The 27354-nt window shown below is 39.7% G+C and overlaps 1 protein-coding gene across 1 annotated transcript in view; it reads left to right on the top strand.

Moving 5' to 3' along the window:
- The window catches only part of camk2d1 (calcium/calmodulin-dependent protein kinase (CaM kinase) II delta 1), a 79254-nt gene that overhangs the window by 16836 nt on the left and 35064 nt on the right, over positions 1–27354 (top strand). Inside the window, exons 3-5 of the mRNA XM_054601155.1 lie at positions 21385–21444; positions 24959–25013; positions 26725–26790. Coding sequence (XP_054457130.1) covers positions 21385–21444; positions 24959–25013; positions 26725–26790 — 181 coding nt within the window. The remainder of the gene's footprint in view (positions 1–21384; positions 21445–24958; positions 25014–26724; positions 26791–27354) is intronic.

Raw genomic sequence — 27354 nt, 5'->3', positions numbered from 1 at the left:
CCCCCAAGTTTTTACAGTAGCCCAGAATGTTCAAAACAAAAGCTGAGACTTTCACGCTTTACTTTACCTGAAGGCTTCTGTAGTTCTTTAATACGCTTGGAAAGGGAAGAGTATTTAGTTGGCAACTTTCAGATGCGATTTAGCCTACACACTGCTCTTTTAGACTCTCAAATTCATTAGATTTTCCTGAAATAGTTATGTTTTCTGCTACAAACCATCACCACAGCTTACTGATTTGTGAGGACAAACTGCAATGGGTTTACATGAACTTGATGTCAAGCTAAATTAATTCAGTGACTATGGCTAGAGAAAGCTGATTGTGTAGGTCATTAATACAATCTTGACAACCAGGACAACCAGACTAAGAAAACTGAAGCATGATGAATGGTTATTATATAAGTGTAGCAAGGATTTCAATTACGTGCTCAACAAGTTTGTCTCTATATTTTTGTTTGTCGGGATATTTTACATGGTTTTCTATGCACAGACTCCCAATTTTGCATTCTTTTTTAGCTGCCCTCTTGATCTGACCTTCTGTGTTGTGACTTCATCTCCAGGTTATTTGAGTCCAACTTGTCTTTGCCGTTTCACCACTGTGATCCCAATGGGCCAATGGCTTACTTTAGATTGTTAGCTTGGAAGTAATTGACAGAAAAGCACAAAAACAGAAGTTTCACAAAGAAATAACGTCCCTTATGTAGACTAAACACAGAGTCAGTGCCTGGGATGCTGGGCTACGACCTCAATACGTAGCTGTTGGTTTTTATATGAGTTCTTTAGAACCACAGCAAACACTGCTTGACTATCGTTTCTCTTACTGTTAATTTAATCCACTAACTGTACCTTTTGTCATATGAATCCAGGAAAATCAACAGAAAATGCTAATCATTTAAAAATATACAGCCGTCAGTGGTGGTGTTCCCATAATAAAACGCAGCAAGTTCCTTTTCTTTAGATTCGTTTTCCAGCCTGCAAATGATCTCAGCAGCTGCAGAAAGATAATTGAGGTTGTGGCACACCGCTGTCGACATTAAACGCCTACACTTGAGGGTGACTCACTTCTATAAATTGTCTCAATGAGCTACATGAGAGGGAAAAAAAACATGTGTGACATGTTTCTGTGTGCGTGATTTTAACAGAAAAAAATTGACAATCAAAGCTGTGAACAAATGTCAGAAAAAGTCCAAGTGGCTGTTCACAAAATGCAAATTGGTACCACCCGGTTAAAACCAAAATAGAGCTATGACGGAGGCACATTTAAAATAGTCCAACTCATCTGGCAATAGATTTATCAGATATCTGTATAGTGGGAGTGTATAGTGTATTTTGTCGCCGGGCCCTAGCTGTCCTCATGTGTGACATAACAATGATATGAGAAGATGTTCTGATGTTCTATGATCTGTTGCGCCTCAGCTCCCAGGATGTTTCGGCAGTACACGTTGAGTGAAAGCAGGACTCGGGGCCAAATCCAACAGTGGATTTGTGTATTTTGTGCGCTTGCGTGTGTAATTCAGGGTTTATAATCCTGGTCTCGTGCTGCCGTCGCAGCCAGAGACTCGCACACCTCCTCCGTGCTCTCAAACACTCTGGATTATGGCCTGTCCTGCCTTTGTTTCCTCTCACAGTCATGCATCTGTCAAAAAGCCCTCCAGGCCGAGAGTGGCTTCGGACAAATGACAGCTGGGAGTTGGGAGGAGGAAGTGGTCGATCTCAGTGACTGTTTGCATCACAATTCAACCTCCATGCCATCATTAAGGTCCTCTACAAGGCTTCACATTTATCCAATCATTAAGAAGGATGGGCATCAGGTCCTGGGTGTATTATCCACATGATGGTTAGAATTTCAGCTGTTTATTAATTCAAGAATAAATGTTTATATTCAGCGCTTTCAAATTCAGTCTGTTTAGCTCAGGGTGCAGTGAGTAAACATAACAGCATGTCCAATTTCAGCCAGCACCACACCCCTGCACATATGTTCCTGATTTTTTCCCAGGTTTTCCTTTTACACATATGTCTGTGACACACATCCACAATTCCCCTCGGGCTGACAGTGTGATCACTTTCCACCTTAATCCCATTGAATGAATCAGATTAGAGGGCTCTGATGTAAATTTGCTATCAAACCATGCTTCCTGCTGCGCTCTGCAGCCAGCATGAAACATGAACATACACTTAGGACGATGCCTTTAGTTAAACTCTTGTCTCTGTATTTCTCTGTGAAAGCTTTACTTTAATCCACTTGTTGAGTAGGAGTGCAAACATCGTAAGTGTTCATTTAAAACCCCCAAAATCCCGACAAGCAGTTTCTTACAGCATGTAAGAAAGTTGTTTAAAACACACACCGTGTGTCTATAAATACTCAGTAATGACTTATAAGCCCTGGACAGTTAGGGCAGGTAGGTAGGACAGGGGTTAAAAGTAATGTAAACAGAGTTTCACAGTTAACAGAGTCGTCAGTCTGAGCAGCGGAGAGGGAAAGCCAACAAGTTGACTCATTAAACAAACTGTTTTCCCGCCGTCTGTGACTAATGCAGTGCTGATGAGAGATTGTGGAAATATGTGGCAGGCCAAACCCAGGTGAGGACGTTTAATTAAGCGGAAGACATTCAATCTGAACTACTGAACCTGCTGCCCTTAAGCCTCATTTATTAAGTTTGCGTATAAAAAGTTCTAGATCTGCATGTGTATTTAGCAGCCTGTGTTGCATACATCTGCCCATGTATTCACAGGCCCACTGACCTAAGGAAACACCCACAAATGGTGACGTACAGTACAGTAAACATTCCTAAATGTTGCTAGCATAAGTTTAGGACTATATGTTGTGGAGGTAAAATGAACAAATGGGAAAGACGAAGACCAGCATCATTTCACAGTCATAGTCACAGTCATTTCTCATAGTCCTGATGGGCAGGTGGCACCTTGCATGGTAGCCCCTGCCATCAGTATGTGAATGGGTGAATGATGACATGTAGTGGTAAAGAACTTTGAGTGGTCGGAAGACTAGAAAAGAGATATACAAGTACAGTCCATTTATCATTTACTGTATGGAGCTGCAGTTGCTCACTGATTTAGGACCTGAGAAAAATTATAAAGAAGAGGCAGTGTACATGTTAAAGATACATGTGGCATTTCGGAGGATAGAATCTAATATTTTTATAAATGCTTCCTATATTGTATAACTGGCTTAAAATAAGTATCAATATCATAGTGTTCAAACAGAGAAGGTCCTCTTCATGGAGTCGGATCGCCAAGTTTCTGCAGAAGCCTGGCATGGACAAACCAAACGCTGGCTCTAGCTAGGGCCGTACATGTATTTGTGTTGTATTTGTGTCTCCATAGTTCTCCTGCACATTATGCACACAGGAAAGTTACAGTTGTTTGCAAACTTCAACTTCTAGCTAGATGCCACCAAATTCTACACACTAGTCACATCTTTTAAAGACCTAATTCACCTTAACCCCTCGTAATGACAAACCCACTGAGAATTCTAACCTGAGGTTTTTTTTTTGGTTTTTTTCACTCATCAATCTGGTTTCCAGCAGCAGCAGTCAGCTGCTTCAGTGAAAAGGTCATAGTTAGAGACTAGCTGGTGAACATAGTGGAACATTTAGCTGCTAAAGAGACGGATAATGTTCTCAGGAGTTGGTGGAGACCAAAACAGAGTAGAGGTTACAATGTAGTTACAATTATGAGACTGGCATTGTTTTGTTTTTTTATTGTCAGCAGGGTCAAATTCCTTGCCGAGGTCAGGAAATGCTCCAATAACAAATGTTGCTGTAGAGCAAGCCAGACATGTTGTACTGCAACCCCAAATTATTTCTTTCAGTAGTAATTTGGGGCGCCTTGGTGATTTAGTGGGTTATAACTGCTGTGTCCCTGGTTTGGTTTTGTCTGAGGACCCTTGCTGCTTGTCTCACCCCCTTTAGCTTTTAGCATCTTTTAGCACATTGTTTCAGTTTTATGACCCACAACTTAACTGTTTTGGTTCAGTCTCCAGAGTAAATAGGCAATTGTCTGCTTACACATACCCCATTATAACCTGATGGTCATATGTCAGATGTTTTGTTCAGAGCCTGTCCTCAAGTGGCAAAAAAACAAGTGAATAGACCTGTGAAGTTTTCCGATAAGGCAGTTGAAAAATATATGTGATTATTATTAGTGGTTGATATTCAGTAAAAATATTTTATCCGGAGATCAGCGTCAATGCTTTCTATTGGCGTATCCCTGATATTTCTACAATATAAACAACAAATCTGTTAAAATCCACAAGAGGCGAGCTAGTTTAAGTTAGCTGTTAGCAGCCCGTTGGCAGCCATCCTGCTTGGCTAAAACAGAGCTTACAGAATAGCAACATTTGACAAACACATTGGTCTATTATATCGTAATTATTGCTGTTCAGAGTAATCTCAGTTACCTACAGCATGGAGTCTTTCCCTAGCCCAGTCATGCAGATAACGGAGTTAACAGCAAATGTACTGAGGTCCGATTCAGTTACATAATTGTGTGTTCAAGATCCAAACAGTAAAAAATTAGTATTGGGCGATGGTTAATTCCAACATAATCACGATGTGTACAAATGTTATCGTGAAATGTAGTTTTTGATGAGAAACTTGAATAAATCCAGTACCTTGTTGGAGATGTTTCCACATTCATATAAAATAGATATAGGAGAGGTGATTATGACCTGCTTAACTTCTTAACTCTAGCTATAAACAGTTTATAATGAACCAGTTCTTAACTGCAACCAGTTCTCCATTCCTATCCCAGGTTCTATTATGATTCTTTTCCTTTTTCAAGTAGTTGGACATAAATGAAAGCCTGGCACACTGTTAAAAAGAGAGGACTGATGAATGATGATACAAAATGCCATACATTCATATTCAGCAGCTTTTAAAAGATGCTCTCATAGTATGTTGCATTCTGTAAACTGTTGGATAATTTAAGGGAAATAATACCTGCTGTAAGATGTAATTAGTGAGCTGATGGATACAGTCAGCGAACATGATCAAACTGAAAAAAGGTGACGAAAAGCTTGAAATGATGAAAGCAGGAAAAAATAGAGGATAAAGATGGAGCGAAAAGATGAAAGTGAGAGATGTGAGAGCGTGTGGGTGGCGATAAATAAAGGTCGCCGGCGGGGGATGTTTTCAGAGCCATATGTGCCCGCGGTTTGACAGACAGGTCATGTGTTTGTCATAGAACAATACAGGTAGTGTATGCCACCATGAGGGTGAATAGGGTGCTTTTAGTTTATGCAAATGCAAAAATTTGTGGAAAGCTTCTAGAGCTCTCTTAGAGGGTGAACTCATCTACTTTCCTCTTGGTGGTTTTCCGTAATTTCTTAAAGCCTGGAAGAGTGCATTACTAAAAATGTTCAGAATTCTGTTTTTTTTAATGATTTAAGCAAATTTTGGCATCAGAAAAAGTGTCTTTATAATGTGCTGGATGAATAAATAAAATGTTTAAAATAATCATTTGAATCTCAATGTTATCCACTGTCACCACTGACAGCTCTTTCCCCCGGCTTAAGGTGGCGGAGCCGCCTCGTCACAGACCTCTAGTACCCCCTCGGGTAAATTGTTGACACGTGGGCCAATCACGTGTTAATTTAAATCAAAGAACGCTCCTGTCAATTAGCTGTAAGCAAAACCATAAATATAGGCCTTAGTAGTTTATTTATTAGTAGTTTATTCATAGGCCTGGGCACAAAAAGGATCGATTGCAGCTATTGTTTGACTGGAGAAGTTTCGATACCACTTGATACAGGCACATTTTGGAGTGCCGATACCCAGCCATAGTGATCAGTTATATATATTTTTGATATGTCAAATAAATCAAATCAAAGTCTGACAAGGAACAGCAGAAAACAATCTCACAATTGAGTTGCTGGACAAGAAGATGTTTGGCATCATCCTTGATAAATGAACATCAATGATTATTTGCTTATTGAAATCGCCGCAGATTTTTTTAGTTTCACTGTAATGATGATGGTGAAAATGAGTTAATGATGCATCTCACCGCGTTACTGTGGCAATTCAGCCTCACACAGATTAGCCCTGTTGTCTGTTGTTGGAATGTTCACACCAAAAATAGGATTAGGGCTTGTTGGTACAGCTATGAGAGATAACATGAAACATGACCCAGGAAGTCCAAAAGCCACCAGCCATCAGATGAAAGTCTGGGACTATTCTGTGGAATTCTTAGTTCACAATATAATGGCAACACATTGTTCTACCTATGATGTGGCCTTGTGAATTGGGGTTGGATACTGGGAATTGAGTTCCTGGTATTCCCCAGGTCAAAACCAATGCTTATCAAACCACTGAAACAACAAACCAAATTTGCTGCATGAAAACCTTTTAGCTTTGGTGACACTCTAGCCTCATAAGATGGTCAGACGCCCCCCTATTACCAAGCATATACGAACACTGGTATTATTAAGAGGCTATGCTATATGTTTTAATACATATTTATTAATAAATAACAAAAAATACTCAATATATATTCCATGTTATGATTTTATTACATAATTTTTTTTGTTTTAAAGTCAAACCTCATTTTGCGCAAGAAAACAGGAATCATAATAAATTCCTTGAAAGAAATGAAAATTCATCAAGTTTCAGTATTAGTCAATAATCTAAAGTGAATATTTTCCCTAGTTTGGTTGGTGATATTTGTGTTGTAATTAATATTGATTACCACTCATGCTGTTGCCATTGTTTGCTTGCCTCTCATTGCCAGGCTTAGTTCTGAACTTTGGTGTCAGGAGAGGAACTTTTTTAAATTCTCCTCTTATCTGTTTTATCTCAGAACCGGGGCACATGCTCTGTTCCAGCCCCAGATTAGAGGGAGGACAGGGGATTTAAAGGTTGGCCCTCTTCAGAGGGCACTCAGCCTGAGAGGAAGGAGAGAGGGATTTTCTGAGCCCCCTCCATTTTTATTCTCCACTGTCATCACAACAAACTGAAAACAGGCTGTCAATGAATTGACTTTCTTGTGCAGATGTATTACTGTTCAACACAGCAAAGGTTTATTTGATACAAGAGATGCAGTATGACGTAGTTTTGTGATTTAACTTCTTTTATTGTTTTTGAGGTGAACCTGAGCGGACAATTTCTTCCCTTAGGGCCTCCCTGGAAACAGATGTGATGATGTAACCCAATTTAACCTTCATTTGCTTGACCTGCTGGGAAGTTTTCTTTTTTTTCTTTTTTCTTTTTTTTAAATGATGAAATGCAATTATGGCAATCTGTTTGTTGGCTTGTGCATTGTACAGTATGCATTATCTTTCAGATTGATGTCTAAAGGTTGCAAGAGAAATGTTGCCATTTTTAGACTATTGTTTTAAAATGATTGGATTGAAGGAAGAGTTTTGTAGAACAAAATGTTAATGAAAATGAAGTGTCATATCTGTCACAAAAACTTTTTAAATACATTAGCTTGTATCTGTACTGAAAACTTGGGAAGTGTATCTGCGCAAATATTTATGATTTGTACCATTCCTAAAGAAGTAACTGAACATAAAATTGTATATGTACAGAAAATAGGGATATCATATCGCCACATAACATGTTTGGATTGGTTATGAAGTAAGATGTAAGTTTCTAAAAAACAAACTAAGGCATCAGAAAAAAAAAGTCTGTACCAAGAACTTGGACATTATATGAGCACCAAAAAATGTTTGCATCTTTTTAAGAAATTATTAAAAAAAGGATAGCATCCGGACCAAAACGTGGGTATCATATCAGCAACAAGAAAACAGTGGTGTATCTGTACAAAAACTTTGGTATTGTGTTGGCACATACATCCATTTACATTTCTCAAATAAATACTTGCCTTCAGATGGGTTAGTGGTATCATGTAGCTGCTAGAATAGGAGTTGTAAACACTATTGTACGCTTTCATCTTGGAGACAGCAAGGTGAGGGATTCTCCACAAGATCAAAGTTAACATCGCCGAAGCTGAGCTCTTGCGGGACGTGGCGGATTTTAGTGACTGAAATACGGCGATAAGTGCTGTCTATAGATCGTAAGTGCCCAAAACATTAAGTTTGATCTGATATCTTTGTTTTTCTTTAGTTGAGAGGTACTTCAAACATTCGTGGAATTGAACCGGAGGAAAATTGACTGGCTTGTGCTGCGTCTCTATGGAGAATCCAGTGCTATCCGCCATGTTGGTCGCCGCGCAGGTCACGTGACTAAAACTATGAATTACCTTGAGCCCCATCACATTTAGCTTTTCAGACATATTGCACACCCTCCCCTTGCTTTTTAACAATCCATACATATTTTCATCTCCCTCTTGAATTCCTCTCATTAAATCTCAATTGCTACAGCGGATACTGTATGAATTTCTGAGTCTTGTTGGGCATGCTGTTGATGGTATAAACAATGCTTGACTTGAACCCTGGCTGCAATTTGAATGAGCCTGGCGCTATCTAGACTAATTTGAATGAGCAGATGTGGGGGAGGGAGACGGCCAAAAATAGATGTTACTACAAACCAAATCCCCATGGTCTTTGGCACATTTGTCAGAGACATAAAGAAGCAGTCAAGCACAGAAATGCAAAATACGTACAGTAAATCTTATTTTTGGTAAAGTTGTGTAGCTTATGATCTTGTCCAGAATGACTTATGGGGATTTAAAAACAATTTTTTGTTATCTGATTTGGTGAGGTACAGGAATTTATGTTGTTAAGGCACCCTTCATTTCAGTTTGTATGTTACCATTTGACAGGAACAAGGCCCAATGTATAGCTATGCAGAAGACCTCCTACTATATATTCCCTCATTTCCAGATGATTTAAACTCCATTATTATGGTAATAAAACCCGATCATGTCAAATCCTTGATCATGAAACTTTTCACAGCTGATGAAAGTGATACTGCAAGTCTAGTTTGCTCGGAATTTTTTTTTTGCTGTCTCCACATTTGCATTTAAAATGATGGTCTAAGTAGCATTTGAATTTTAACCAGAAGTTTTACGTACACGTCACAGAAAAACAACTGGGTTGAAATTCCTGTTTCAGTGTTCATGCACTTGTACAAAATAACATACATAACTTGCTCTTAAACTGTTGTGTAGGCCGACCCTAATGTAACAACAACGTGGTATAAGACACTTAATGAATGTATAGATGGCTTTATTATATTTGTGTTCCTTTTCATCATAATTATCTTCTCTTAAATATTTCAATAATTTAATATTTGAGTTAATTACATTTCTTTGGGTTTTGGAATGCTGGTCGAGCAAATCAAGACATTTCTTGACGATCTTCTGGTATTTTAACCAATCACCAAGTGATTTGAAATATTGCAGTATGAGTTGCCTACCCCCAATAATTGGGGTATTGGTGTGTCCATCTAAATATATTTATTGAAGAGAATATTTGCCAAGGTCACTGTCCATAGTATTCACACTCAGACTGGTGGATTGACATGACGAGAGAAGTGGTTGGCAGCCGAGCAGAACAGATATAGATGTCCATTCTATAGACATACCGACAGAAAAGACAGGCTTGTAGCGCTTCGCTGGTTTTCAGCTACCTCAATCTTCACTCCCTTGAGAGCAGCACCAAAGAAGTGTGAAGCAAGAACAGCCCTGAATAGGGGGTTGTTGAGTAGCAACAAAGCGGGAACATGTTCTCTAAACACTTTGTTGCTTGACAACAGGTAGAGATGGAAAGGGTGTGTTTGACTTGTGAGGAACCAGCGTGATTCATTCCCCCTCTTTTTATTCACCCTTTGAATGGCGGCACAAACATTAAACCTGATAGAAAACACCAAAAATCTGAAAGCTTATTTGCTCTTCTCTCTTACTGGCTCCCGACTAATCATACTGTCGTGTCTCTCTGCGTACAATTATGTCCATCACTTCTTCTGTCTTTTTATTTTGATTCAGCTCACTCCTTTCTGTGCTCTTCCTCACAAGATGCGCTTTTATACCAACTCAATATATTCACTTTAAATGATCTCTTTGTTTGCTCTTTTACCCTTCTAGCTGGCCCTTGATTATTTCCTTTGTGTCTATTTTATTTGGCTCTCATATAATCTTTATTGAACAAATAAAAAACATTGTTTTTCAATTCCCCTCTCACTCCTTTCTCCATCTGCCATTAAGATACACTCTCTACCCTCTTCTGGACACTGCAGGATATTCAGTGTCATATCTCCACAATGCATGCGACAAATGCTGAAACTTTGGAATTTGAATCCTTTGGGACACCTCTCCTAATGTGCCAAGTTTGAAACAAATAAGAGGAACTGTGATTTTTCAGCAAAATTTGCCCCATGCTGAAAATGCCCAAAACTAATGTTTGTCCAATCATAATTTTCACACCACTGAATCTGTAGGGTGATAGGATGGTACAGTCCAAATATCAGCATCTTGGCCCAAGGCAGTGTGAAGATATAACCTTGTCCACTTGCTATAATTTGGCCCCTGCAATAATGTATTTGAACTGGACAATTCTTTTCACTTCCGCAAAGTCTGTATTGACAAAAAAGCCTCACTCAAGTCCAGCAGTTGCAGATTTTTGTTACTTAAGAGCAGTATTTATGTATTCATATTGATTTTGTAGTGTCTCTGCTTTGTCCCCTATTCAGCAAAAACTGAGTTTCTCCATGTAAAAATGTAAAAAAAGTAATTCAGCATGAACATTTCACAGTTTAGGGGAGCAGGCAGCAGGGAAGGACCCAAATGTAGATTAGGACAGGCAGTTACATTTTAACTGGTGCAGTTAAATAATATTACAAAAAAGGATTGCAGTCAGTGTGTCCAAAGGCAGGCGGGTAACAGCAGGCGGGTAGATAACAGGGGAACAGGTAGTAGATAACAAAAGTCCAAACAGCAATGATAACCGACTGATAAAGAACGGAGCCGAGTGGAATAAAGAGTGACTGACTAACAAGGGAAGTGAGAACAGATGAGGGAACAAGCGATTGATTGATTAACAAGTTGTGATTTGCTAAGTGTGTACATCTTACGACCACTATCCTCCTCTTCAAAGCAATGGGAGCATGATAATGGAGAAACATGCCTGTCAGTCTGTAGAAGCCCCGTCTTCCCATGCTCTATATGATTGCGTGTGAGCGCTCAGCTGAGAGGTTGGGTCCCGCCGTCTGGAGAATGGAGAGTGGTGCTCAGTGTTTCAAGATAATAACAAAATAATTAAGGACAAAACACATTAAATATTGCATTGATTTAAACAGAGAGGGGACCTCCTAGTTAGATGGACTACTTCCTAAAACTCCAGTGGCAGTAACTTGACGATTGTGTAGCAAGCATGAAAAAGTCCAGTGAAAGTGCTGCATTTTCCATATACACGTTTATTTTTACATAGCACCTCGAACGGCAGTGCCTGCGAGGAGGGACTGAGTGTGTAACACACAGTCAGGAGGCTGAACTGTCGGATGTGGGATTATGACAGATGCCGCGCTGACTGCTCATGACGTTGTCTGAATGTCTGGCTGTCGGTGATAGCAGGCAGCACGCTGACAGCAGTCTCCCCTTGGCGGTGCCCCCTGCCGGCCCACACGCTGACTTGTCGTATCACCTCCCTCCACAGCTTCAGAATCCTGGGTGGAAGGTGTGCCCGGGGTGACGTAGAGTGGAAGCCGCTCGGTCAGAGAACATGGAGTTTAGCATGCTGTAGTGTGACAGGGCTTCATGTCCACTGACAGGCTCCCTTTCTGCTTCACAGCACTGTAATCAAAAGAATCTGTCAAAATGAGTCACTGATGGATGATCATGATCATTTTTGTGTCTCGCAGACTTTCATTTACAGATTTAAAATTATAATCCAAGATTATATATATACGTATATATATATACAAACACCATCACATTCACAACTCACAAAAAAAGATAAATATATATATATATTTATAGTATATATGGCTCTCGTCACCTCTTTCCATTTCCCTCAGCACCTCTCTCTCAATAAAGTACAGAGTTCCCATACAGAGAAAGCCTACTGCTTTTCTTTATGCCTCCACTCCAGCAGCAGCGGTGTCTGGTGGAGGCGTGACAATACGTTTTTGGGGTAACCCTGAGTTGCTCCCTGGGCTCTTAACAGCAGCCCACTGCTCCTAACTCACTGTGACCTCACTAAGTGATGACATTTTGGACAGACGTTGATGTAATCTGTAACTTCACTAGTGACAACCGTGAGGCGGTTATCCTAATTTAGATGTTGAGTCATATTTTTCCAAACATTTTTCGTGCTGTGTTAGTTTACTGGCGACATAAGCTGTACGATGGAGTTTAGTTTGTGGGTTGGTCCTCTTTGTGCGGCCTCTGAGCTCAGCCAGGCTCTGGCTGGAATATCCTCTGTGGCTTAAAGTGGGCCAGAGAGATTGGGCTACAAATGAGCCCGAGTATGCGGGTGGAAGTGTGTGTAAGTATTTCTTGTGGTACATCAGGATTTGGCTGGGGAAGCCCAGACTGAGACGTTGGAGCAGAATATGATCTGTATCCTAAGCAGGACAGACGGACACACTGGGGAAAGACAGGAGCTCTGGGTGGACAAAGACCTCGACAATAATTAGTGTGGATAGAAAGGTAGTCACCTGCACATATAAAAAAATAGCTCATTATATATTCCTTTGGTACAGAGGGGTGGAGGGGGTCAAGCTGGCATGTTTAATTTAAACATTATTCAGCGTGAATCTACAGCATACCTTAAGGTTCGCTATGATCCCTGATTTGAGATAAGCCAACAGTAAAGTGGGGAGCAGAGCAGAGAGATGAGGCAAGGTTTATTTCACCAACGAGAACCATGTAGCAGGAGAACACATTTAAAAAGGAGCAGAAAGAGTGATAATGGCTAGAACCCCACGATCCAGAAAGGTTTGAGAGTCCCTTTTTTCTCAGGTTCTTACAGGTGGTTGAAGAGCTTCTGTGACTTTTCTCCAAGAGGTCAGTCTATTGTGTTCCTTTTTGTAGTCTCAACACAAATACGGACAATCAGACAATCAGCTGCACTTTTTGTAAACACATAATTGACAAGTAGTGTGTGAACTGAACTGATTGTCAGATTGAAGGTTCTATCATTTGACAATCTGACAAGCACTTAATTTGAAGCACTTATCTATGTAGCTCTCCTGCAAGGGTTGCTGTCTTTGCTTTCCCCATAAACTCATCCCAACACAAAACTATAATCCCACTGACCATGTTTAGAGTATTAAAGCACAGAACAGGACATGTGTGCTGTTCTTCCAGGGCAATCTGAGCTAAAATATCATTTTTTTGCTCAAATAAGTAGAAGGAATGAAGTCTAAAAAGTCACTTTCAGCATGTGTGTGTCACTCTTTTGTTTTTTGTTCTGTAACAATACTTGCTAATGTTATTTATGGATGTTTTTGGAAATTAATCTCCAAAAGGCTTCACTGGTATATTACGATTGAAAAGCTTCCTCATATTCAGTAGTAGTACAGAGTCAGATTCATGTACAGTGTATCCCACGTTGACGTTAACTGTGAACTTTTATTTAGCCAAGCGAGATTGGGCTTCGGCTGCACGGTGGTGTAGTGGTTAGCACTGTCGCCTCACAGCAAGAGGGGCCCGGGTTCAATTCCCAGAAGACAACCGTCTGTGTGGAGTTTGCATGTTCTCCCCGTGTCAGCGTGGGTTCTCTCCGGGTTCTCCGGCTTCCTCCCACAGTCCAAAGACATGCAGCTAAGGGTCATTGAAGAAGTGTGAATGGTTGTCTGTCTATATATGTCAGCCCTGGGACAGACTGGCGACCTGTCCAGGGTGAACCCTGCCTTCACCCATTGACAGCTGAGATCGGCTCCAGCACCCCTGCGACCCTTAACTGGATAAGCAGGTTCTGGAAAATGAATGAATGAATGAGATTGGGCTTCCCACCGGCTGCTTACCGCTAACAACACACCTGATCAACACAGGTGCATGTGAACAAGGTGGGACTACTACACTACACACATGCACACATTAAAAAACAGGTGTACTAGTTCATCCCAGGCAAAATATATACCTTATATATATTTTGTCCCACCCATAGTTCTCTGGGAAGATACTGAACCCCAAATTGTTCCTGACGGCTGAGCCATCAGTGTGATTGTGTGTGAATGGTTGTCTCTCCTGAACAGGTGGCACCTTGTATGGAAGCCTCTGCCACCATTGATTGACTTTGTAAATGGGTTAATACTGGCTTGTGCCGACAAGAGCTTTGAGTGGTCGCTAAGACTAGACAACTGTATATAATCGCAGTTTGTTCACAATTTTCCTTAACGCCAGCAGTCAGATACTGAAAATATGCACCAGGCTAAATGAGCAGAAACCGATGAGGTGAATGAACGAGCGGTCATTACACAAACCTCAGCGCTGACTCTAAGCCTCCAGTGAGTGTCGACACAGCAGTGACTCAATGCGCTGCCAGCTAAACACATGGCACAGCATGGCAACACCAATTACACCCACAGCAGAGTCTCCAGTGCCACTGCAACCCCACCAGTGAATGACGTCATGTGGAATATGATTGCTTATGATCATTGTCAGCTCAAGCATCAGAATAGAACTGTGAAACCGACCGACTAACCCTCTGTGGGGCTGCACAATGAGGATTGGCACATTGTCAGTGAAAATGTTGTTTACATCCCTCAAGTTATTATCGTATTCATGAGCCGGTGTGCTCAGGTTTGTTTGAGGCTGTGTGTTTGGGCTCCCTGCCAGCCTTAGAGGAAACGAGGATCAGTAGAGCGATGCTGGAAAGAGCTTTATGATTGCAAATCTCGTTTTGCTGCTCAAGGATAACAGTTAGAGATGGTGTTTATAGAAAACGCTGCTTTTTGAAGTGCTTTCTTTGGATTCTCCACCTCCAAGGATCCTTATTATATTCCCAAGTCTTTATTTCTTATTTCATTTTCTTTATTTCTGAAAGAAAATAATTTATATTTTCCCTGCTGGCTTCCCAAGCCTGGAGCATGCTTTTCAGGGGTGTACGTTAGGGACCCTGAACAGGTGTTAATCAGAGACTTTTCACTAGTTCTTTTTTTACTAGTTCAAATTTAAATGTTCAAATCTTAAGACAGAAAGGTGGATCAACCAAACAGTTTGTTAATTGCTTATAAAGCATTGCTCAGCTCTTCTGTGAGCCTAAATCATGGGTGGTCCGTTATGGTAATAAATAATAAATAATAAAGATTCAGAGGCAGTAAGCAGTACCAGGAGGAGGGGAGAGCAGCTGTCTGCCAAAACCCGGATACACCTGCTAACTTTGAAGTCTTGGCTTGGTTTGTCTGTTTGTCTATTTTTGACTGTATTACAGTATGTTTCACTTAAATCAAAATTGTGAGGTTGGGCATTTGTGCTGTATTCATGTACTTCTGCGATAATTCCCTCCAAGCGTAATTAACTCAAAAACAGCTGACGTGTTGTTAAATAAAACACATCTTTGTAGCGTCCATGTTGTTTCCACATTGAAACTTGAAGTTAATGAACACAAATTCAGGAACGACTTCCCAACTTAGGAGATGGGACCATCCGAGGAGCACCTGAATGGACCTCGTCTGTGCTCTCCAAGTGGCGAGTGCCATTCTAGTTTTGTTATAATTTGCTTCTAATCTGTTGGATTGTCGGTATGTTTGTGTCCAGCACAGACCTTCAGTTTTTAATACCTCTTGCTGCCTGTCCAAAACTGTTTAGTTTGTCTATTGCTCACTGGTGGTTTCTTCAATTCTTATTCAGCTGTTGCCCAGAGACTCAGAGACTTTGTCTCTTACTGCCATTTCAGTTGTAAGTCTGGTTGAAACATTGTACAGTCTTTTGTTCTCCTTCTACAAAACATGACCTTTCTTGCAAACCCTTCATATTAAATAATTTCAATTTGTAAAGAAGACGTTCTAAAACCAAAAATCATGCCACCTGACTGTAAAAAAATCAAGCTTGGTGTCCCAAACCTTTGACCGGCAGTGTGGTTGCATTACTTTTTTTAATGATTAACTAATTGAATTTATCATCAATCATTTCAGCTCTTACTCTTGTACCGGCTGATAGCGTGACCCAAAGGTTCAAATTTAAACATGTAATCATATAGCACCCAGTATGTCACCTTGGGTGCCCCACAAACTAGTTGGTGGACCAAAGAGGTATGTGTGGTGGTCCACAGTGTCAAAGACAGCACTTACATCTACCAGTATTAACACTGAGCACCTTCTAGACTCTTTGTCACACATTCTGTTTTCTCCACACCCTTATGATGCTTTCTCTGCATTCTTGTTGGAGCGAGCATCCAAAGGTGAGAGCCAGGAAATGTGAAGGGAGCATTGCTAGGGGGAATAAGGAAAGAAAAAGCATTAGGATGTGTGTGTTGGCAGTGTGTCGGCACCGGGGCTGCTTTTAGTTGTTTTTCTTTCTATTTTTTATATCACATTCACTCTCTCGGTCTCCTGGCTCCAAACTCCATTACTCACCTATTACTTTAATAACATCAGGTGGAATTGGTGAGGAAGGAGGGATCTTTTCTCATATATACTAAGAGCTCAGAGGTCAGTAGCTTGGAAGAAGCCCCCCCCCCCCTTTCTCCTGTTTTAAACAAGGTAATGTTAGGACAGCCTGACAATTGGTTTGCTCTGTGATGAATAATATGTGTGTGGGACTGGATGTGGACCCAGATGTGCTTTTTCACGGTACTGTGCAGGCAGCTCCAGTCGGCTGCATTGAAAATAGCAGCTGCCCTCGTTTTTATCGTCCTGATGCCGATGGCCTGGACCTCATCTGGGTTTTAGAAATGGGCCAGCTCCAGTGTGAATCACACTAAGGTCTTGGGTTTTTGATTGAGAAACAGCCAGGCTGAGCTGAAAGGAGCTGAAAGGAGCATCATGCTATGTCTTTACTTTTTGTGTTATGGTGAATTGGAGTGATCTGTAGGGGGGACACCATTGTCTGGCCTAGAAGCTGAGACCAAATATTGGTAGAAAAACAACGGACCTGTGTGTAAATTTAATGCTTCAATAACTTTCCTCAGATCCTGAACCTTAAACTTTACCACTGAAGACAACATATTTTGGCTTATAAATTCAATCTGATTACCATTACATATAATACAAAGTTGTAATAGTAAGTTTTCAGTACTGCAGTAAGAAGAAAGAGAACAGCAAGTCTCAGTTGGCCCGTAAAAGTACTAAGAAACTGAGACACATCCAAGTTTCGATCTCAGACCTATTTATAGTATAGTATAAAAGGGAAGTTTTCCATATCTGCTGTGATGGTCATATACTGTACAGACTATAAAGCCCTTTTAAGGCAAATTTGTGATTTGTGATATTGGGCTATATAAATTAAATTGATTTGACTTGGCTCATAATACTACACCACACCATCAATGGAGAGCACATGTGCCAATGCCTAAACCCTGTATATTCAGCCCACACATCCACAAGACTTTTTCATGACTGCCCCCATTTTATCATATCTGCTTCAACACCCAGTCACCCTTCTTTCCTACTGTGGAAGCAAATTGTGGAGAAAAAAACAAAACATTTAGCTATTGTGACCCAGTAGATTGGTTTAATGCCTGGATTGGCTTCATGAATACAAAATGGAAACTTTGTTTGTTCATGCTGCTTGAATGAAACTTATTAAATACAATAACATTTGTATGTTATTCCTCTCCATAGAAAAGAGATTCACTTTTCATTGGAAATGTAATGATTAATAAAAATAAGTAACAATTAAGCAAACCACATTATGACCAGAGATCAGCTTTCAGTACAATGAAGTTTTGAAACATATATGATTTATTATGATTATACCCAAAAAATATTACGGTTGGATACCAAGCTTTATTCTAATCTGTACCCTTTTAACCTATATTACTTTCTTCAGAATGAATGGAACAGTGGAACAGCACATTGTTATGAATTATACTAAAATATACATTTTGTTCTCTGTTAAGTAGCTCTAAATCTTACATAAACATACAGTGTAGCAAAGTAAGGAGCTGAAAGGGAGCATGGCGAGGAAAAGACCAGTTGCCTGCGGTTGCAGTGCGGCCGGAGATGGTGAGTGAGCGCCACTCATGCTGTAAATCCTGTTATGTCACAGATTAGCAGCGTGCCGTGCAGCGGGTGGAGAGTATGCTGTGGAGACGGGGAGAGGACGAGACATTCAGCCAGTGACCATGAGGATTACAGCCCCTGTAAAAGCACATCCCATTGGTCTGAGTAGGACTTGTAAAGCGAGGTGCTATTGGAGACGTTGTGATCACATCTGGCTGGAACTCAAATTAGATTACATGGGAACAGAAGCCGGTTCAGATTACACTCTAGGCTATTTGGAGAGGATAATATTACATTTATATAGCAGCATTTTGATTGGTCCGTAGCTAGAAAGCAGTTTATGATTAGTCAGGTTGGTTCACCATTTCTTACTTTGTGCAAATGATGCACTAATATGAACATATAATTCTATCAACAACTCACTGACAATGTTGTCGTTAAAATAGCCGATCAAGAACTTTGCATAGTAATCAGGACCTACACCCTTTTTAACAGATTCCGTTTCAAACACAGGAAATAAAACCAGTGCAGTAAAGTTTGTTTGTACACATAAACACAGTCTGTCTTTCTCCCTCCCTTTGCTTTCTATTTCATGCTGTCTGCTCCCATCATTTGCACAGCTCCCCCTAGTTGATACATTGCAGCATTACAGAAAACTAAATTAACTTAAATGGTCTGTTATTTATGATGCCTATTTTTTTCACTTTTTAAACTAATAAAGAGTTTAATAGTGAAAAGAACATACCTAGCAAACAATGAAACAGACAAACAAACAACAAAATCATTAAATTAATTTAAATTTGCTCAGCGGAATTCAACAGAAACTCAAATAAAAGCACATAGCATAAACCAGCTTGTAAACTTTTGCTAACCATCAGACTCTAACTAACATTCATGCAACATCCAGTCCACACCGATGGCAAGCCTTCGGGAGCAACTTGGGGTTAAGTGTCTTGCCCAAGGACACATCGACTGCCGAAGCCGGGTATCGAACCACCGACCCTCTGATTGGAGAACTACCTTGCTCTCCACTACGCCCCTTAAGGTTTTACCTTTCACAATAAAAGCCCAGCCTAAATTCACTCAACATTTTGCTGAGAGGCACCTATACAAAAAAGCTTACAACAGCGTAAGCTTACAAAAACATCTACTCAGTGGTCATCTGCACTCTTGACCCACATATAAAGAGTGGATGTCCAATCCAGTGGTGTAGATGTGGCTTGGGTATGGTAGATCTACCTCAAATTACTTTTATATATATTGTGTGTTTCATGAATATTCATATTCAATATTTCAAATATACCATTCAGTAACACTGGATTATTATAAGGCGGTATTGCCCACCCTGTTGTAGTGCATGCTGTACACTTCAACTCCACTTTACACCTTTGGTGAATCTAGATAGAAAAGCCTCTTTAGGATTTGTCAAGCCCACTTATGATCCAGAGTGGTGAATAATACAAGACTTTAACATTAGCTGTTAATGAAATATTCAACAGTCTTTTGGGTAACTTGGTCTCCATTAATACAGCCTCCTCCAAGCCTCTTGAGTTGAACAGCAAATGAGCTGAATTGGAGATGACCCCAGTGACGCCTCTTTAATGTTTAAGCTGCTCACAGTTTTGTACTCCATTGCACCCTGTTTCTGGATTTGTTATTGCCATAGTGTCCAGATTATCTTTGATAAATCAAACTGTCTGCTGCATTCATTTGAAAAATAACACTTATTTCTACAAACCTTTTCACTGAGCGATGCATCTGTAAACTTTATGTTTTTAAGGGTTTTATCAAATGTGTTTACACAGTAAATTTTTAAAAATAAAATCAAAGTGTCCATTTGATTTGTTTATTCTCAAGCATGTATAGGGACAAACATTGTAGTCCTTATTTAGTTAGTATTGATTTACTTTACTGTTTATGCTTGGGGAGTAAAATGGAAACGCCCTCCATGGCTTGAGGTATTCCTGAGAGACATCCGCTTGAGAACTACTTAATTCTAAGCTACAGTCTCAGAAAAACTTGAGCACAGTTGCTGTTTGATAACAAAAATGGCCTGGATGGAATCAGTACAACTGTAAGGTCGTTTTGGCAGAAAAATAAACCTGTGATAGAAACCCTCCAGTTTATGAGAGTGCTTTACTCAAGAGTAAACATTAATCTGAAAGTATTTTGATAATAGAATAATAATTTTGGTTTTCATTTTTTAGCAAATTGTCAAACATTTTGTGGTTTCAGCTTCTCACACGTGATGATTTGATGATTTTCTTTTTAAGGATAGCAAACGTGAAGACATCACTTTGCACTTTTAGGAAATTAGAAGGGGCATTTGTTTTTATACAAAACAATAAATTAATTGAGAAAATAAATTAATTGGTAATGGACTAATTGTTACTTGCAGCCCTAAAATGTTGACCCAAAAATCAGAACTCAGCTAATGAAAAAGTAATTAGACATTAAGTTGTGATTGCTTTGAGAAATTTTTGAAGGTAAAGAGTGAACTTCATATCAAGAGGGTTGCAGTTATTTATTTTGTTGCATTGAGTGCTTGAGTTTGGGACTGAAACAACTGCAAATGATGGCTTTACATTTTGACGGTTTACACTGACTTCAGGACAATCAGTAGCTGCTGCTAAATACACTAAATGGTTTAAGTTTTAACAGTCGATGTTATTGTATCCAATTAAAACAATGAAAATGTTGATGTTTCTCAAAAGAAAACTACTTAGTTGTTCCGTTTTATTTTCTCTTTTGTATATTTACAAGTATACAGATATCTGATACTTTATCAGTTTGGAATAATTGGTAGAAAACTCGATTATTAAAATAATCAATAGTCTTACTTGAGTTGTAATGTAATGCAATGGACCTGCCAGTGAGCCACACACTACCAGTGTGGTATTTATTCAAGCAGAAAGCAAAGAACATTGCTGGTCTTGTAGCTCATGTTTTGGTTTTGTGGTGCATAATGCAAGAACATCTGTTAAATTGCAGCAATAGTCATTTTTAATGTCTTACTTTCATCGACACATGACGTTGTTTTAACATCTGGTTCTACATGTTAAATCACATCCAGCCCTTGTCTTTGTTTAACTGAATATTCACTGCATTGTAGATATGTTTCCGTCTTCATGGTTTGACCAGATAACGCATGCTGTATTTGCAGTAATACTCGAGATATGCTAGGGTTTGTCCTCGCGTCCATCTCCTGGTGATAGTACACAGTAATGACTTAGGCCTGTTGGTTTTACTGCACATGTGAGTAGGGTGGTGTTTAATATGTGGAATCTCAGTAGAGAGGTTTGAAGAATGTGAGGAAGGCTCAGCAGACAGATGATGACAGATATTTTGTCTTTTTTCGCCACAGATCACCAGAAGTTGGAGCGGGAGGCCAGGATCTGCCGCCTGCTCAAACATCCCAACATCGGTAACTAACACTCCCATTATATGTACTGTATCTTTTTCTGTTCTCCCTATGATGGCATAAGGGGAGTTATGTTTATATATACCCATGTGTTTCAAAACATAAAAGGTTAGCCCTGAAGATGGTTTTGTAGATGTATAGAACACTCATTCAATATTGATGCTGTACACTGGATTCCTATTCATCCTTAGTGCTTTTAACAACATACTATTCACTAGGAAGCCAGAGAAAAACTTCCTCAATCCACGTCTTCCTGTTCACATTGACCATTTGATCATCAACTTTATTTAGAAGTACACATTCTGCTCAAACACACATAAGCACACACCCGTTTTGTCACTTTGGGGGAAATTGCAATGACGGGTCAAGTCAATTTTGTTTATTCGTCCCCATATCACAAATTTGTCTTAAAAGGGATTTACAATAAGTACAACATGAGACACCTTCTAGTCCTTCGAGATAGAGCTCCCTTCAGATGGGGAAGAACATTTAGAAAGGGAAAAAAAGGACCTTTAGAATTGGATCCTTGACCCCAACTACATGTTCAAAACAAATTCTGAGCTGTGTGGGGGAAAATGAGATGGTGCCGCGGGCAGGGGGGGGTTTGCCAACACAGAGCTAGCCATCAATGTGACAACATCTTGCCAGGTGCTGCATTGGCCAATCAGATACATTCATTTTGTTCCTTATTCATTTTATTTAATCATTCCTAGCCAAGAATTATTTGTTTTTGTTCTTTTCTGGGTCCAGCTTCTTGTCTTTAAATGGATAGAGAATCCCCACACTGTGAGTGCATGAACAGATTTATGAATAATAAAACCTGGTTAATAAAATGTAGCACTTTCTAGAGAACGTAGAGATTCTTAACTGTTTATGCAAACAATCAAGTTCTGCCCAAAGTCATGTGGTTGAATAGTTAAATGGTACTTTACTCTGGCTTGTGTAATGGCTGTTATAAATAGAGTCCCCCCTCCTCCCTCTATCTTCCCTCCCTGCTTTAGGAACCACAAAGGCCAAGCATGTAACTACCACCTCAGTAATGACTTTGTCACACCATGACAACTGGCATTTATTTGTTGTTTGGTCACATTTGTTTTATTTTAATGGAAATGAAGGATTGGGGGGTTCGGAGCAAGAGACAAATTTCAATTTATTTTCTATAGCCCAAAATCACAAATTGCAAATTAGCCTCAGAGGGCTTTACAATCTGTACACATGCGACATCCTCTGTCCCGAAACCCTCACATCGGCACAGGAAAAAACTCCCCAACCTCCAAATGGAATAGCCAGGTTATTTGGTTTGCTGGTCCATTGTCCCAGTGTCAGTTATTGACTAACAGACATGTCACAGAGGAGTGTTTAGTTAAGAGAGGCTTATTTTACAGGGGGTTAGGGTTGCCATGTCTATTAACAGAACCAAACCGAGGTGAAACATGGTTATTTTTTATTTTGACAGAAGCAGCTACAGTGGTTAGTTAACAGCCACCAAAAATAGATCTTTAAATATATATTAAGTCGGTTATACTTGATATAGCTAGTATATAAGGAGATTTACCACTATTGAATCCTTAACTGGAGATTTCCGTTACTAGCCTGCTCACACACAAGCACACACTTTGAGGTAGACCTGCCTCCTGTCCGATAGTGATGATCTGGTAGGAGGTAGTCCCACTCTCATTACTATTCCATTTGCGCAGCATCCAGCTGTGGGGAAAGCCCTTATTCCAAAAAGGTCGTCGTAGTGATAGATCTCTCAGATGTCAATCAGGAGAGGAGCTAACAGAGAAATCAGAGAATCTCTACAGGAGAATCTTTTTATCCATCATCTCGGGCTCTGGCCTTTTTGTCTCCAACCTTTTTATAGCACTGAAATTGGAATCAGCTCTTTCCAGAGGCTCTCAACTTTACATTGACACAGTCTCACACATTCACAGTACAGTCAGTCTCTCACTGCTGGTTGAATTACCAAAGGACTCTGTAGATGCTGACATTAAAGGGGCCAAACACAAATAATTAATTGTATCTAATTGAAACATACAGTCAAAATCCATTGTAGCCAAGCTTTCTATTCAGCCTGTTTAAACCTGCATTATTGTGTCTCTAAAGATAAATTGATCATGTTTACTAACCTGAATGGAATAGGATTGGGTTTAAATAGATATTAATGATTAAACCAATATCAAATCCAGGTATCAAATCTAAATCCTTAAGAATCCGTGATCAATCAATCTAGGATGAACTCTAAAATACAACTGCCAGTCAAACTAATGTTTGCAACCTGCAGCTAAAACCCAAAGATATATCACATGTTGATTAAATGAATCTGACACATTAAAGTAACAGGTGTAGCCAACCTATTTCATCCTGTAATTTACAAGCTTCTTGCTCAAAATACTGGAGATGCTGGTTCAGAATTCAAATTCTAGTTAGTTGAACATATTCATTTGATTAGCAGAAAAGTTGACCGACTTCTGAGACTAATGCGATATGACTGTGGCAGTCGAGATGACACAACACTCAGTTGGTTTTGTTGAACTGCAAATACTTAAAGTTACATTTGGATGATACAGTGGAGTTACAAGAGGTCTTTTAGAGATATTTTGTTGGGCACAGACACTGGCCATCAAAGAGCCCTTTTTCCAGGCTATCGCCAAGTTTTAATTTGGCCCCTTAAGCCAGTTGCTTGTGCAATTAATGTTGACTCTCTACAGCTGATATACAATAGTTTGTCATTTCAGCAGGTAGAAGCATAGGTTACAGGTGGTCAAAAATGAGAAGCCTGTTACCCAAATGCTCTGTAGAGCTGAAGAAATTCAATATTAATAAATAGTCGATAAATAGAAAATAAACACTGTTTTATTAAAAAACCTGGTCTAATGTCAATGGCACAGTATGTTTCCTGCTATTTATTCAGATTGTAAGTTGGGCCTTCATAGATGTTTTCAACGTGCGTACACTCTGCTTGTTGCACACACAGGGACGAGCAACAGTACTTTACTCGTCAGCATTGGTTCAATTACTCATATGCAGTCAAATGGAGTTGCTGATGGGACAGAAGATTGTTAGATAATGTTTGCAGAGGGTCCAGTTGCCAAGGACCACGTACCTTCCCTTCTTTCTAATCAGTTAACTGATTATGAAACTCATCATTATAAGACAATTCTAGGGCTGTGCCCAATAGTTGGAAGCTTCAAAGCTTCATTCGTAATATTGGCATTCAAACTCTAAATCAACATTTCAATGCTGTGCAGCTTCTTCTTTTTTTATCTAAGAAAGATATTCTGCTTCAATATTTATTTGTTGGCATTTAGCCTTTAAAAACAGCATTTGTGACATTTAATCCAGAGAAGCCTACATGATGTCTAAAACTCTTAACCACATGTCACATTGAAAGAAGACAAAGGTTCACTGGGTTCATAATTCACACAGGTACTACTGCTGCCAATTTGGCAGGGTGCCTAGTGCAGTGGAGTAGTAAATAAAATAACTGAAGAACTCTCTCTTCCCTCCCTTGCAGTGCGGCTCCATGACAGCATATCAGAGGAAGGATTCCACTATCTGGTCTTTGACTTGTAAGTGAAGGATTTTTATTTTGCACGTCACATTTATGCACATTTTGGACAGCAACAGGACGATCCACATGGTTGAAAACGTGCCGGATGTCCTGTCACAGAGGCACCATGGGAGATTAGACGTGATGCGTTCACCTCTTGCGTTTGTTTATCGCCTCCTCTTTGCTCCATCTGTTACATCACACACCCTCACCATGTTCACACGTTGCACACAGACAGCACATAGACGCTTGAGCACATGATATATGACAGCTTCATGTGTACACACACACACACACACACACACACACACACACACACACACACACACACACACACACACACACACTCTAAGACAATACAAGGGAACTTGATTGCATCATGTAGGATCATATATTTCAGCTCCAAATATAAGTAATAAAGAAGGTAGATTACATTGTTCACTTATATCTTTTTACTTAAACATTGTATAATGTGACACATCAACATGTCCCCTATTCAAGAGCTATGAATGCCAAATAAAAAGACATTAAAGTCCAACCAAATTTAAATTGCATCCTTTTCTTTCTGCCATGTCGTACAGATATGCTTCTTTGCTCTCTGAATAAAACACTCTGGACCCAAAAGATCATTCATGGCCAATTCACAGTCTGAGTCCTCATGCTCAGTTTACTTAAATTGGATAGAATTTCCAACGATAGCATGATATTTGATATTGCCCAAGCTAACATATCGGTAACAAAATCGAGCTAGTTAGTCAACATGACCTTGCTGCTTGGTTTCCTCCCCCAATGTGTAAAATTTGAGCTCTCAACCTAATTTCCTCCAGCATGACGCATAACAGTGTAAATAAGTATGAAACAAACTATTGATATGTTGGTATTTGATTTTGTCTTCAGGTCCCTAACTGTATTTAATTCATCAACCTCTTTTACATTTACATTTCCCAACTTGTTAATGAAGCAGTCAATATGGTTTCCTCATCGAAACCTTAGTATCCAAGGCTTTGTCTGTCACTTCATCCTTCCTTCAAATTTCTTGTTCCTCCCTTTCACCCTCCATAACTTAACATCTCCTCCCTTCCACCTCACCTTACTTTTTGTGCAATTTGAGCCGCTGTCTGCCACCAATCTTTGCAGTATTTAGAGAGGAGAATTTATATTTCCTTACACCCCTACGCATCCTCCTCTTCCACTTTTTGCGTTATTTATTTTGCAAGGGCACCTTTGCTGCATCTTGAGCTTAGCATCGCCACAGACGTCTGGGATTGATTTAAAGGGACACAAACTAACGAGAGCATTTTTTCAGAATGATAATGTTGGAGCCAGACCTTTCTCTAAGACAACACGGTGGAAATATTTCTGTCTACGCAAGACTACCTAACCAATCAGGAATATTTTCTAAGACTTGGCTCTTAGCCATAACCTCATGGAAACCTCTTCCAGCTGAATAAACAATGTCCACATACCGTATGACCATATCTGCTGAAATATATTATTGCAGTCATTTCACCATCCAGGCAAAAAAAAGCACATCATTCTTTTGACCTAGTTAGTAAGAAAAAAAAATCTCATCTGGATTGGTAAGTGTGCAACATTATCAAGGCTTTATTTCCCTTCTCCAGACACAGAGATGAACATTTGTGATTTTACACTTTACTTCTTTTCTTTTCCAGACGTGCATGTTTTTTTTTCTCTCTCTCATTCTGTAACTTCATCTCTCTCTCCTCCAGAGTTACCGGTGGTGAGTTGTTTGAGGACATCGTTGCCAGGGAGTACTACAGCGAAGCCGATGCCAGGTCAGTGTGATGCCCTGTTGTATTGATATTTCTGAATGTACTGTATAAATGTGATGTGAAACCCATTTTGGCATCAAAGGCAAATTCAAGCAGATGCGCACTATAGAGCAAAACGATATCAATGCATTTCATAAAAGTGCATGTTACCAGCTTTTATGTGAATTACACACAATGACACAGGCCCTCTTCATGTGTTCAAGTGTTTCCTGTTGTGCTGCCTTTGATATGCCTTTTATAGCCAAAAAGAAATCTCTCTGCATTTCTTATTCTACCTTTGTCCTTTGATTATGAATCTACTTTTCACAATTTCCCCTTCTGTCTAGCTATTAAAATCCACTCAAAAGAGGAACCCTGTCATATATTTTGTCCAGTAAAGCTTCAATTCAAGCCAAGAGCATTTCCCTTCAAGGTTCATCTAAGATTTTCAATGAGCTGGATTAAAAGTTTAACTTTCACTTGATGGAGCAGCGGCAGTATTTGTCATCAAGAGTTGTAACTCTTTTCATATCAGCTTTCTGACTGTTCATTCAGGCAAACAAAGACAGCTTTATGTGTAAAGGATCT

Source organism: Anoplopoma fimbria, chromosome 7, assembly GCF_027596085.1.
Source record: "Anoplopoma fimbria isolate UVic2021 breed Golden Eagle Sablefish chromosome 7, Afim_UVic_2022, whole genome shotgun sequence".
Classification (NCBI taxonomy): Eukaryota; Metazoa; Chordata; class Actinopteri; order Perciformes; family Anoplopomatidae; genus Anoplopoma; species Anoplopoma fimbria.
Note: the sequence above shows the minus strand (reverse complement) of the source record. Positions and strands in the feature narration are given on the sequence as shown.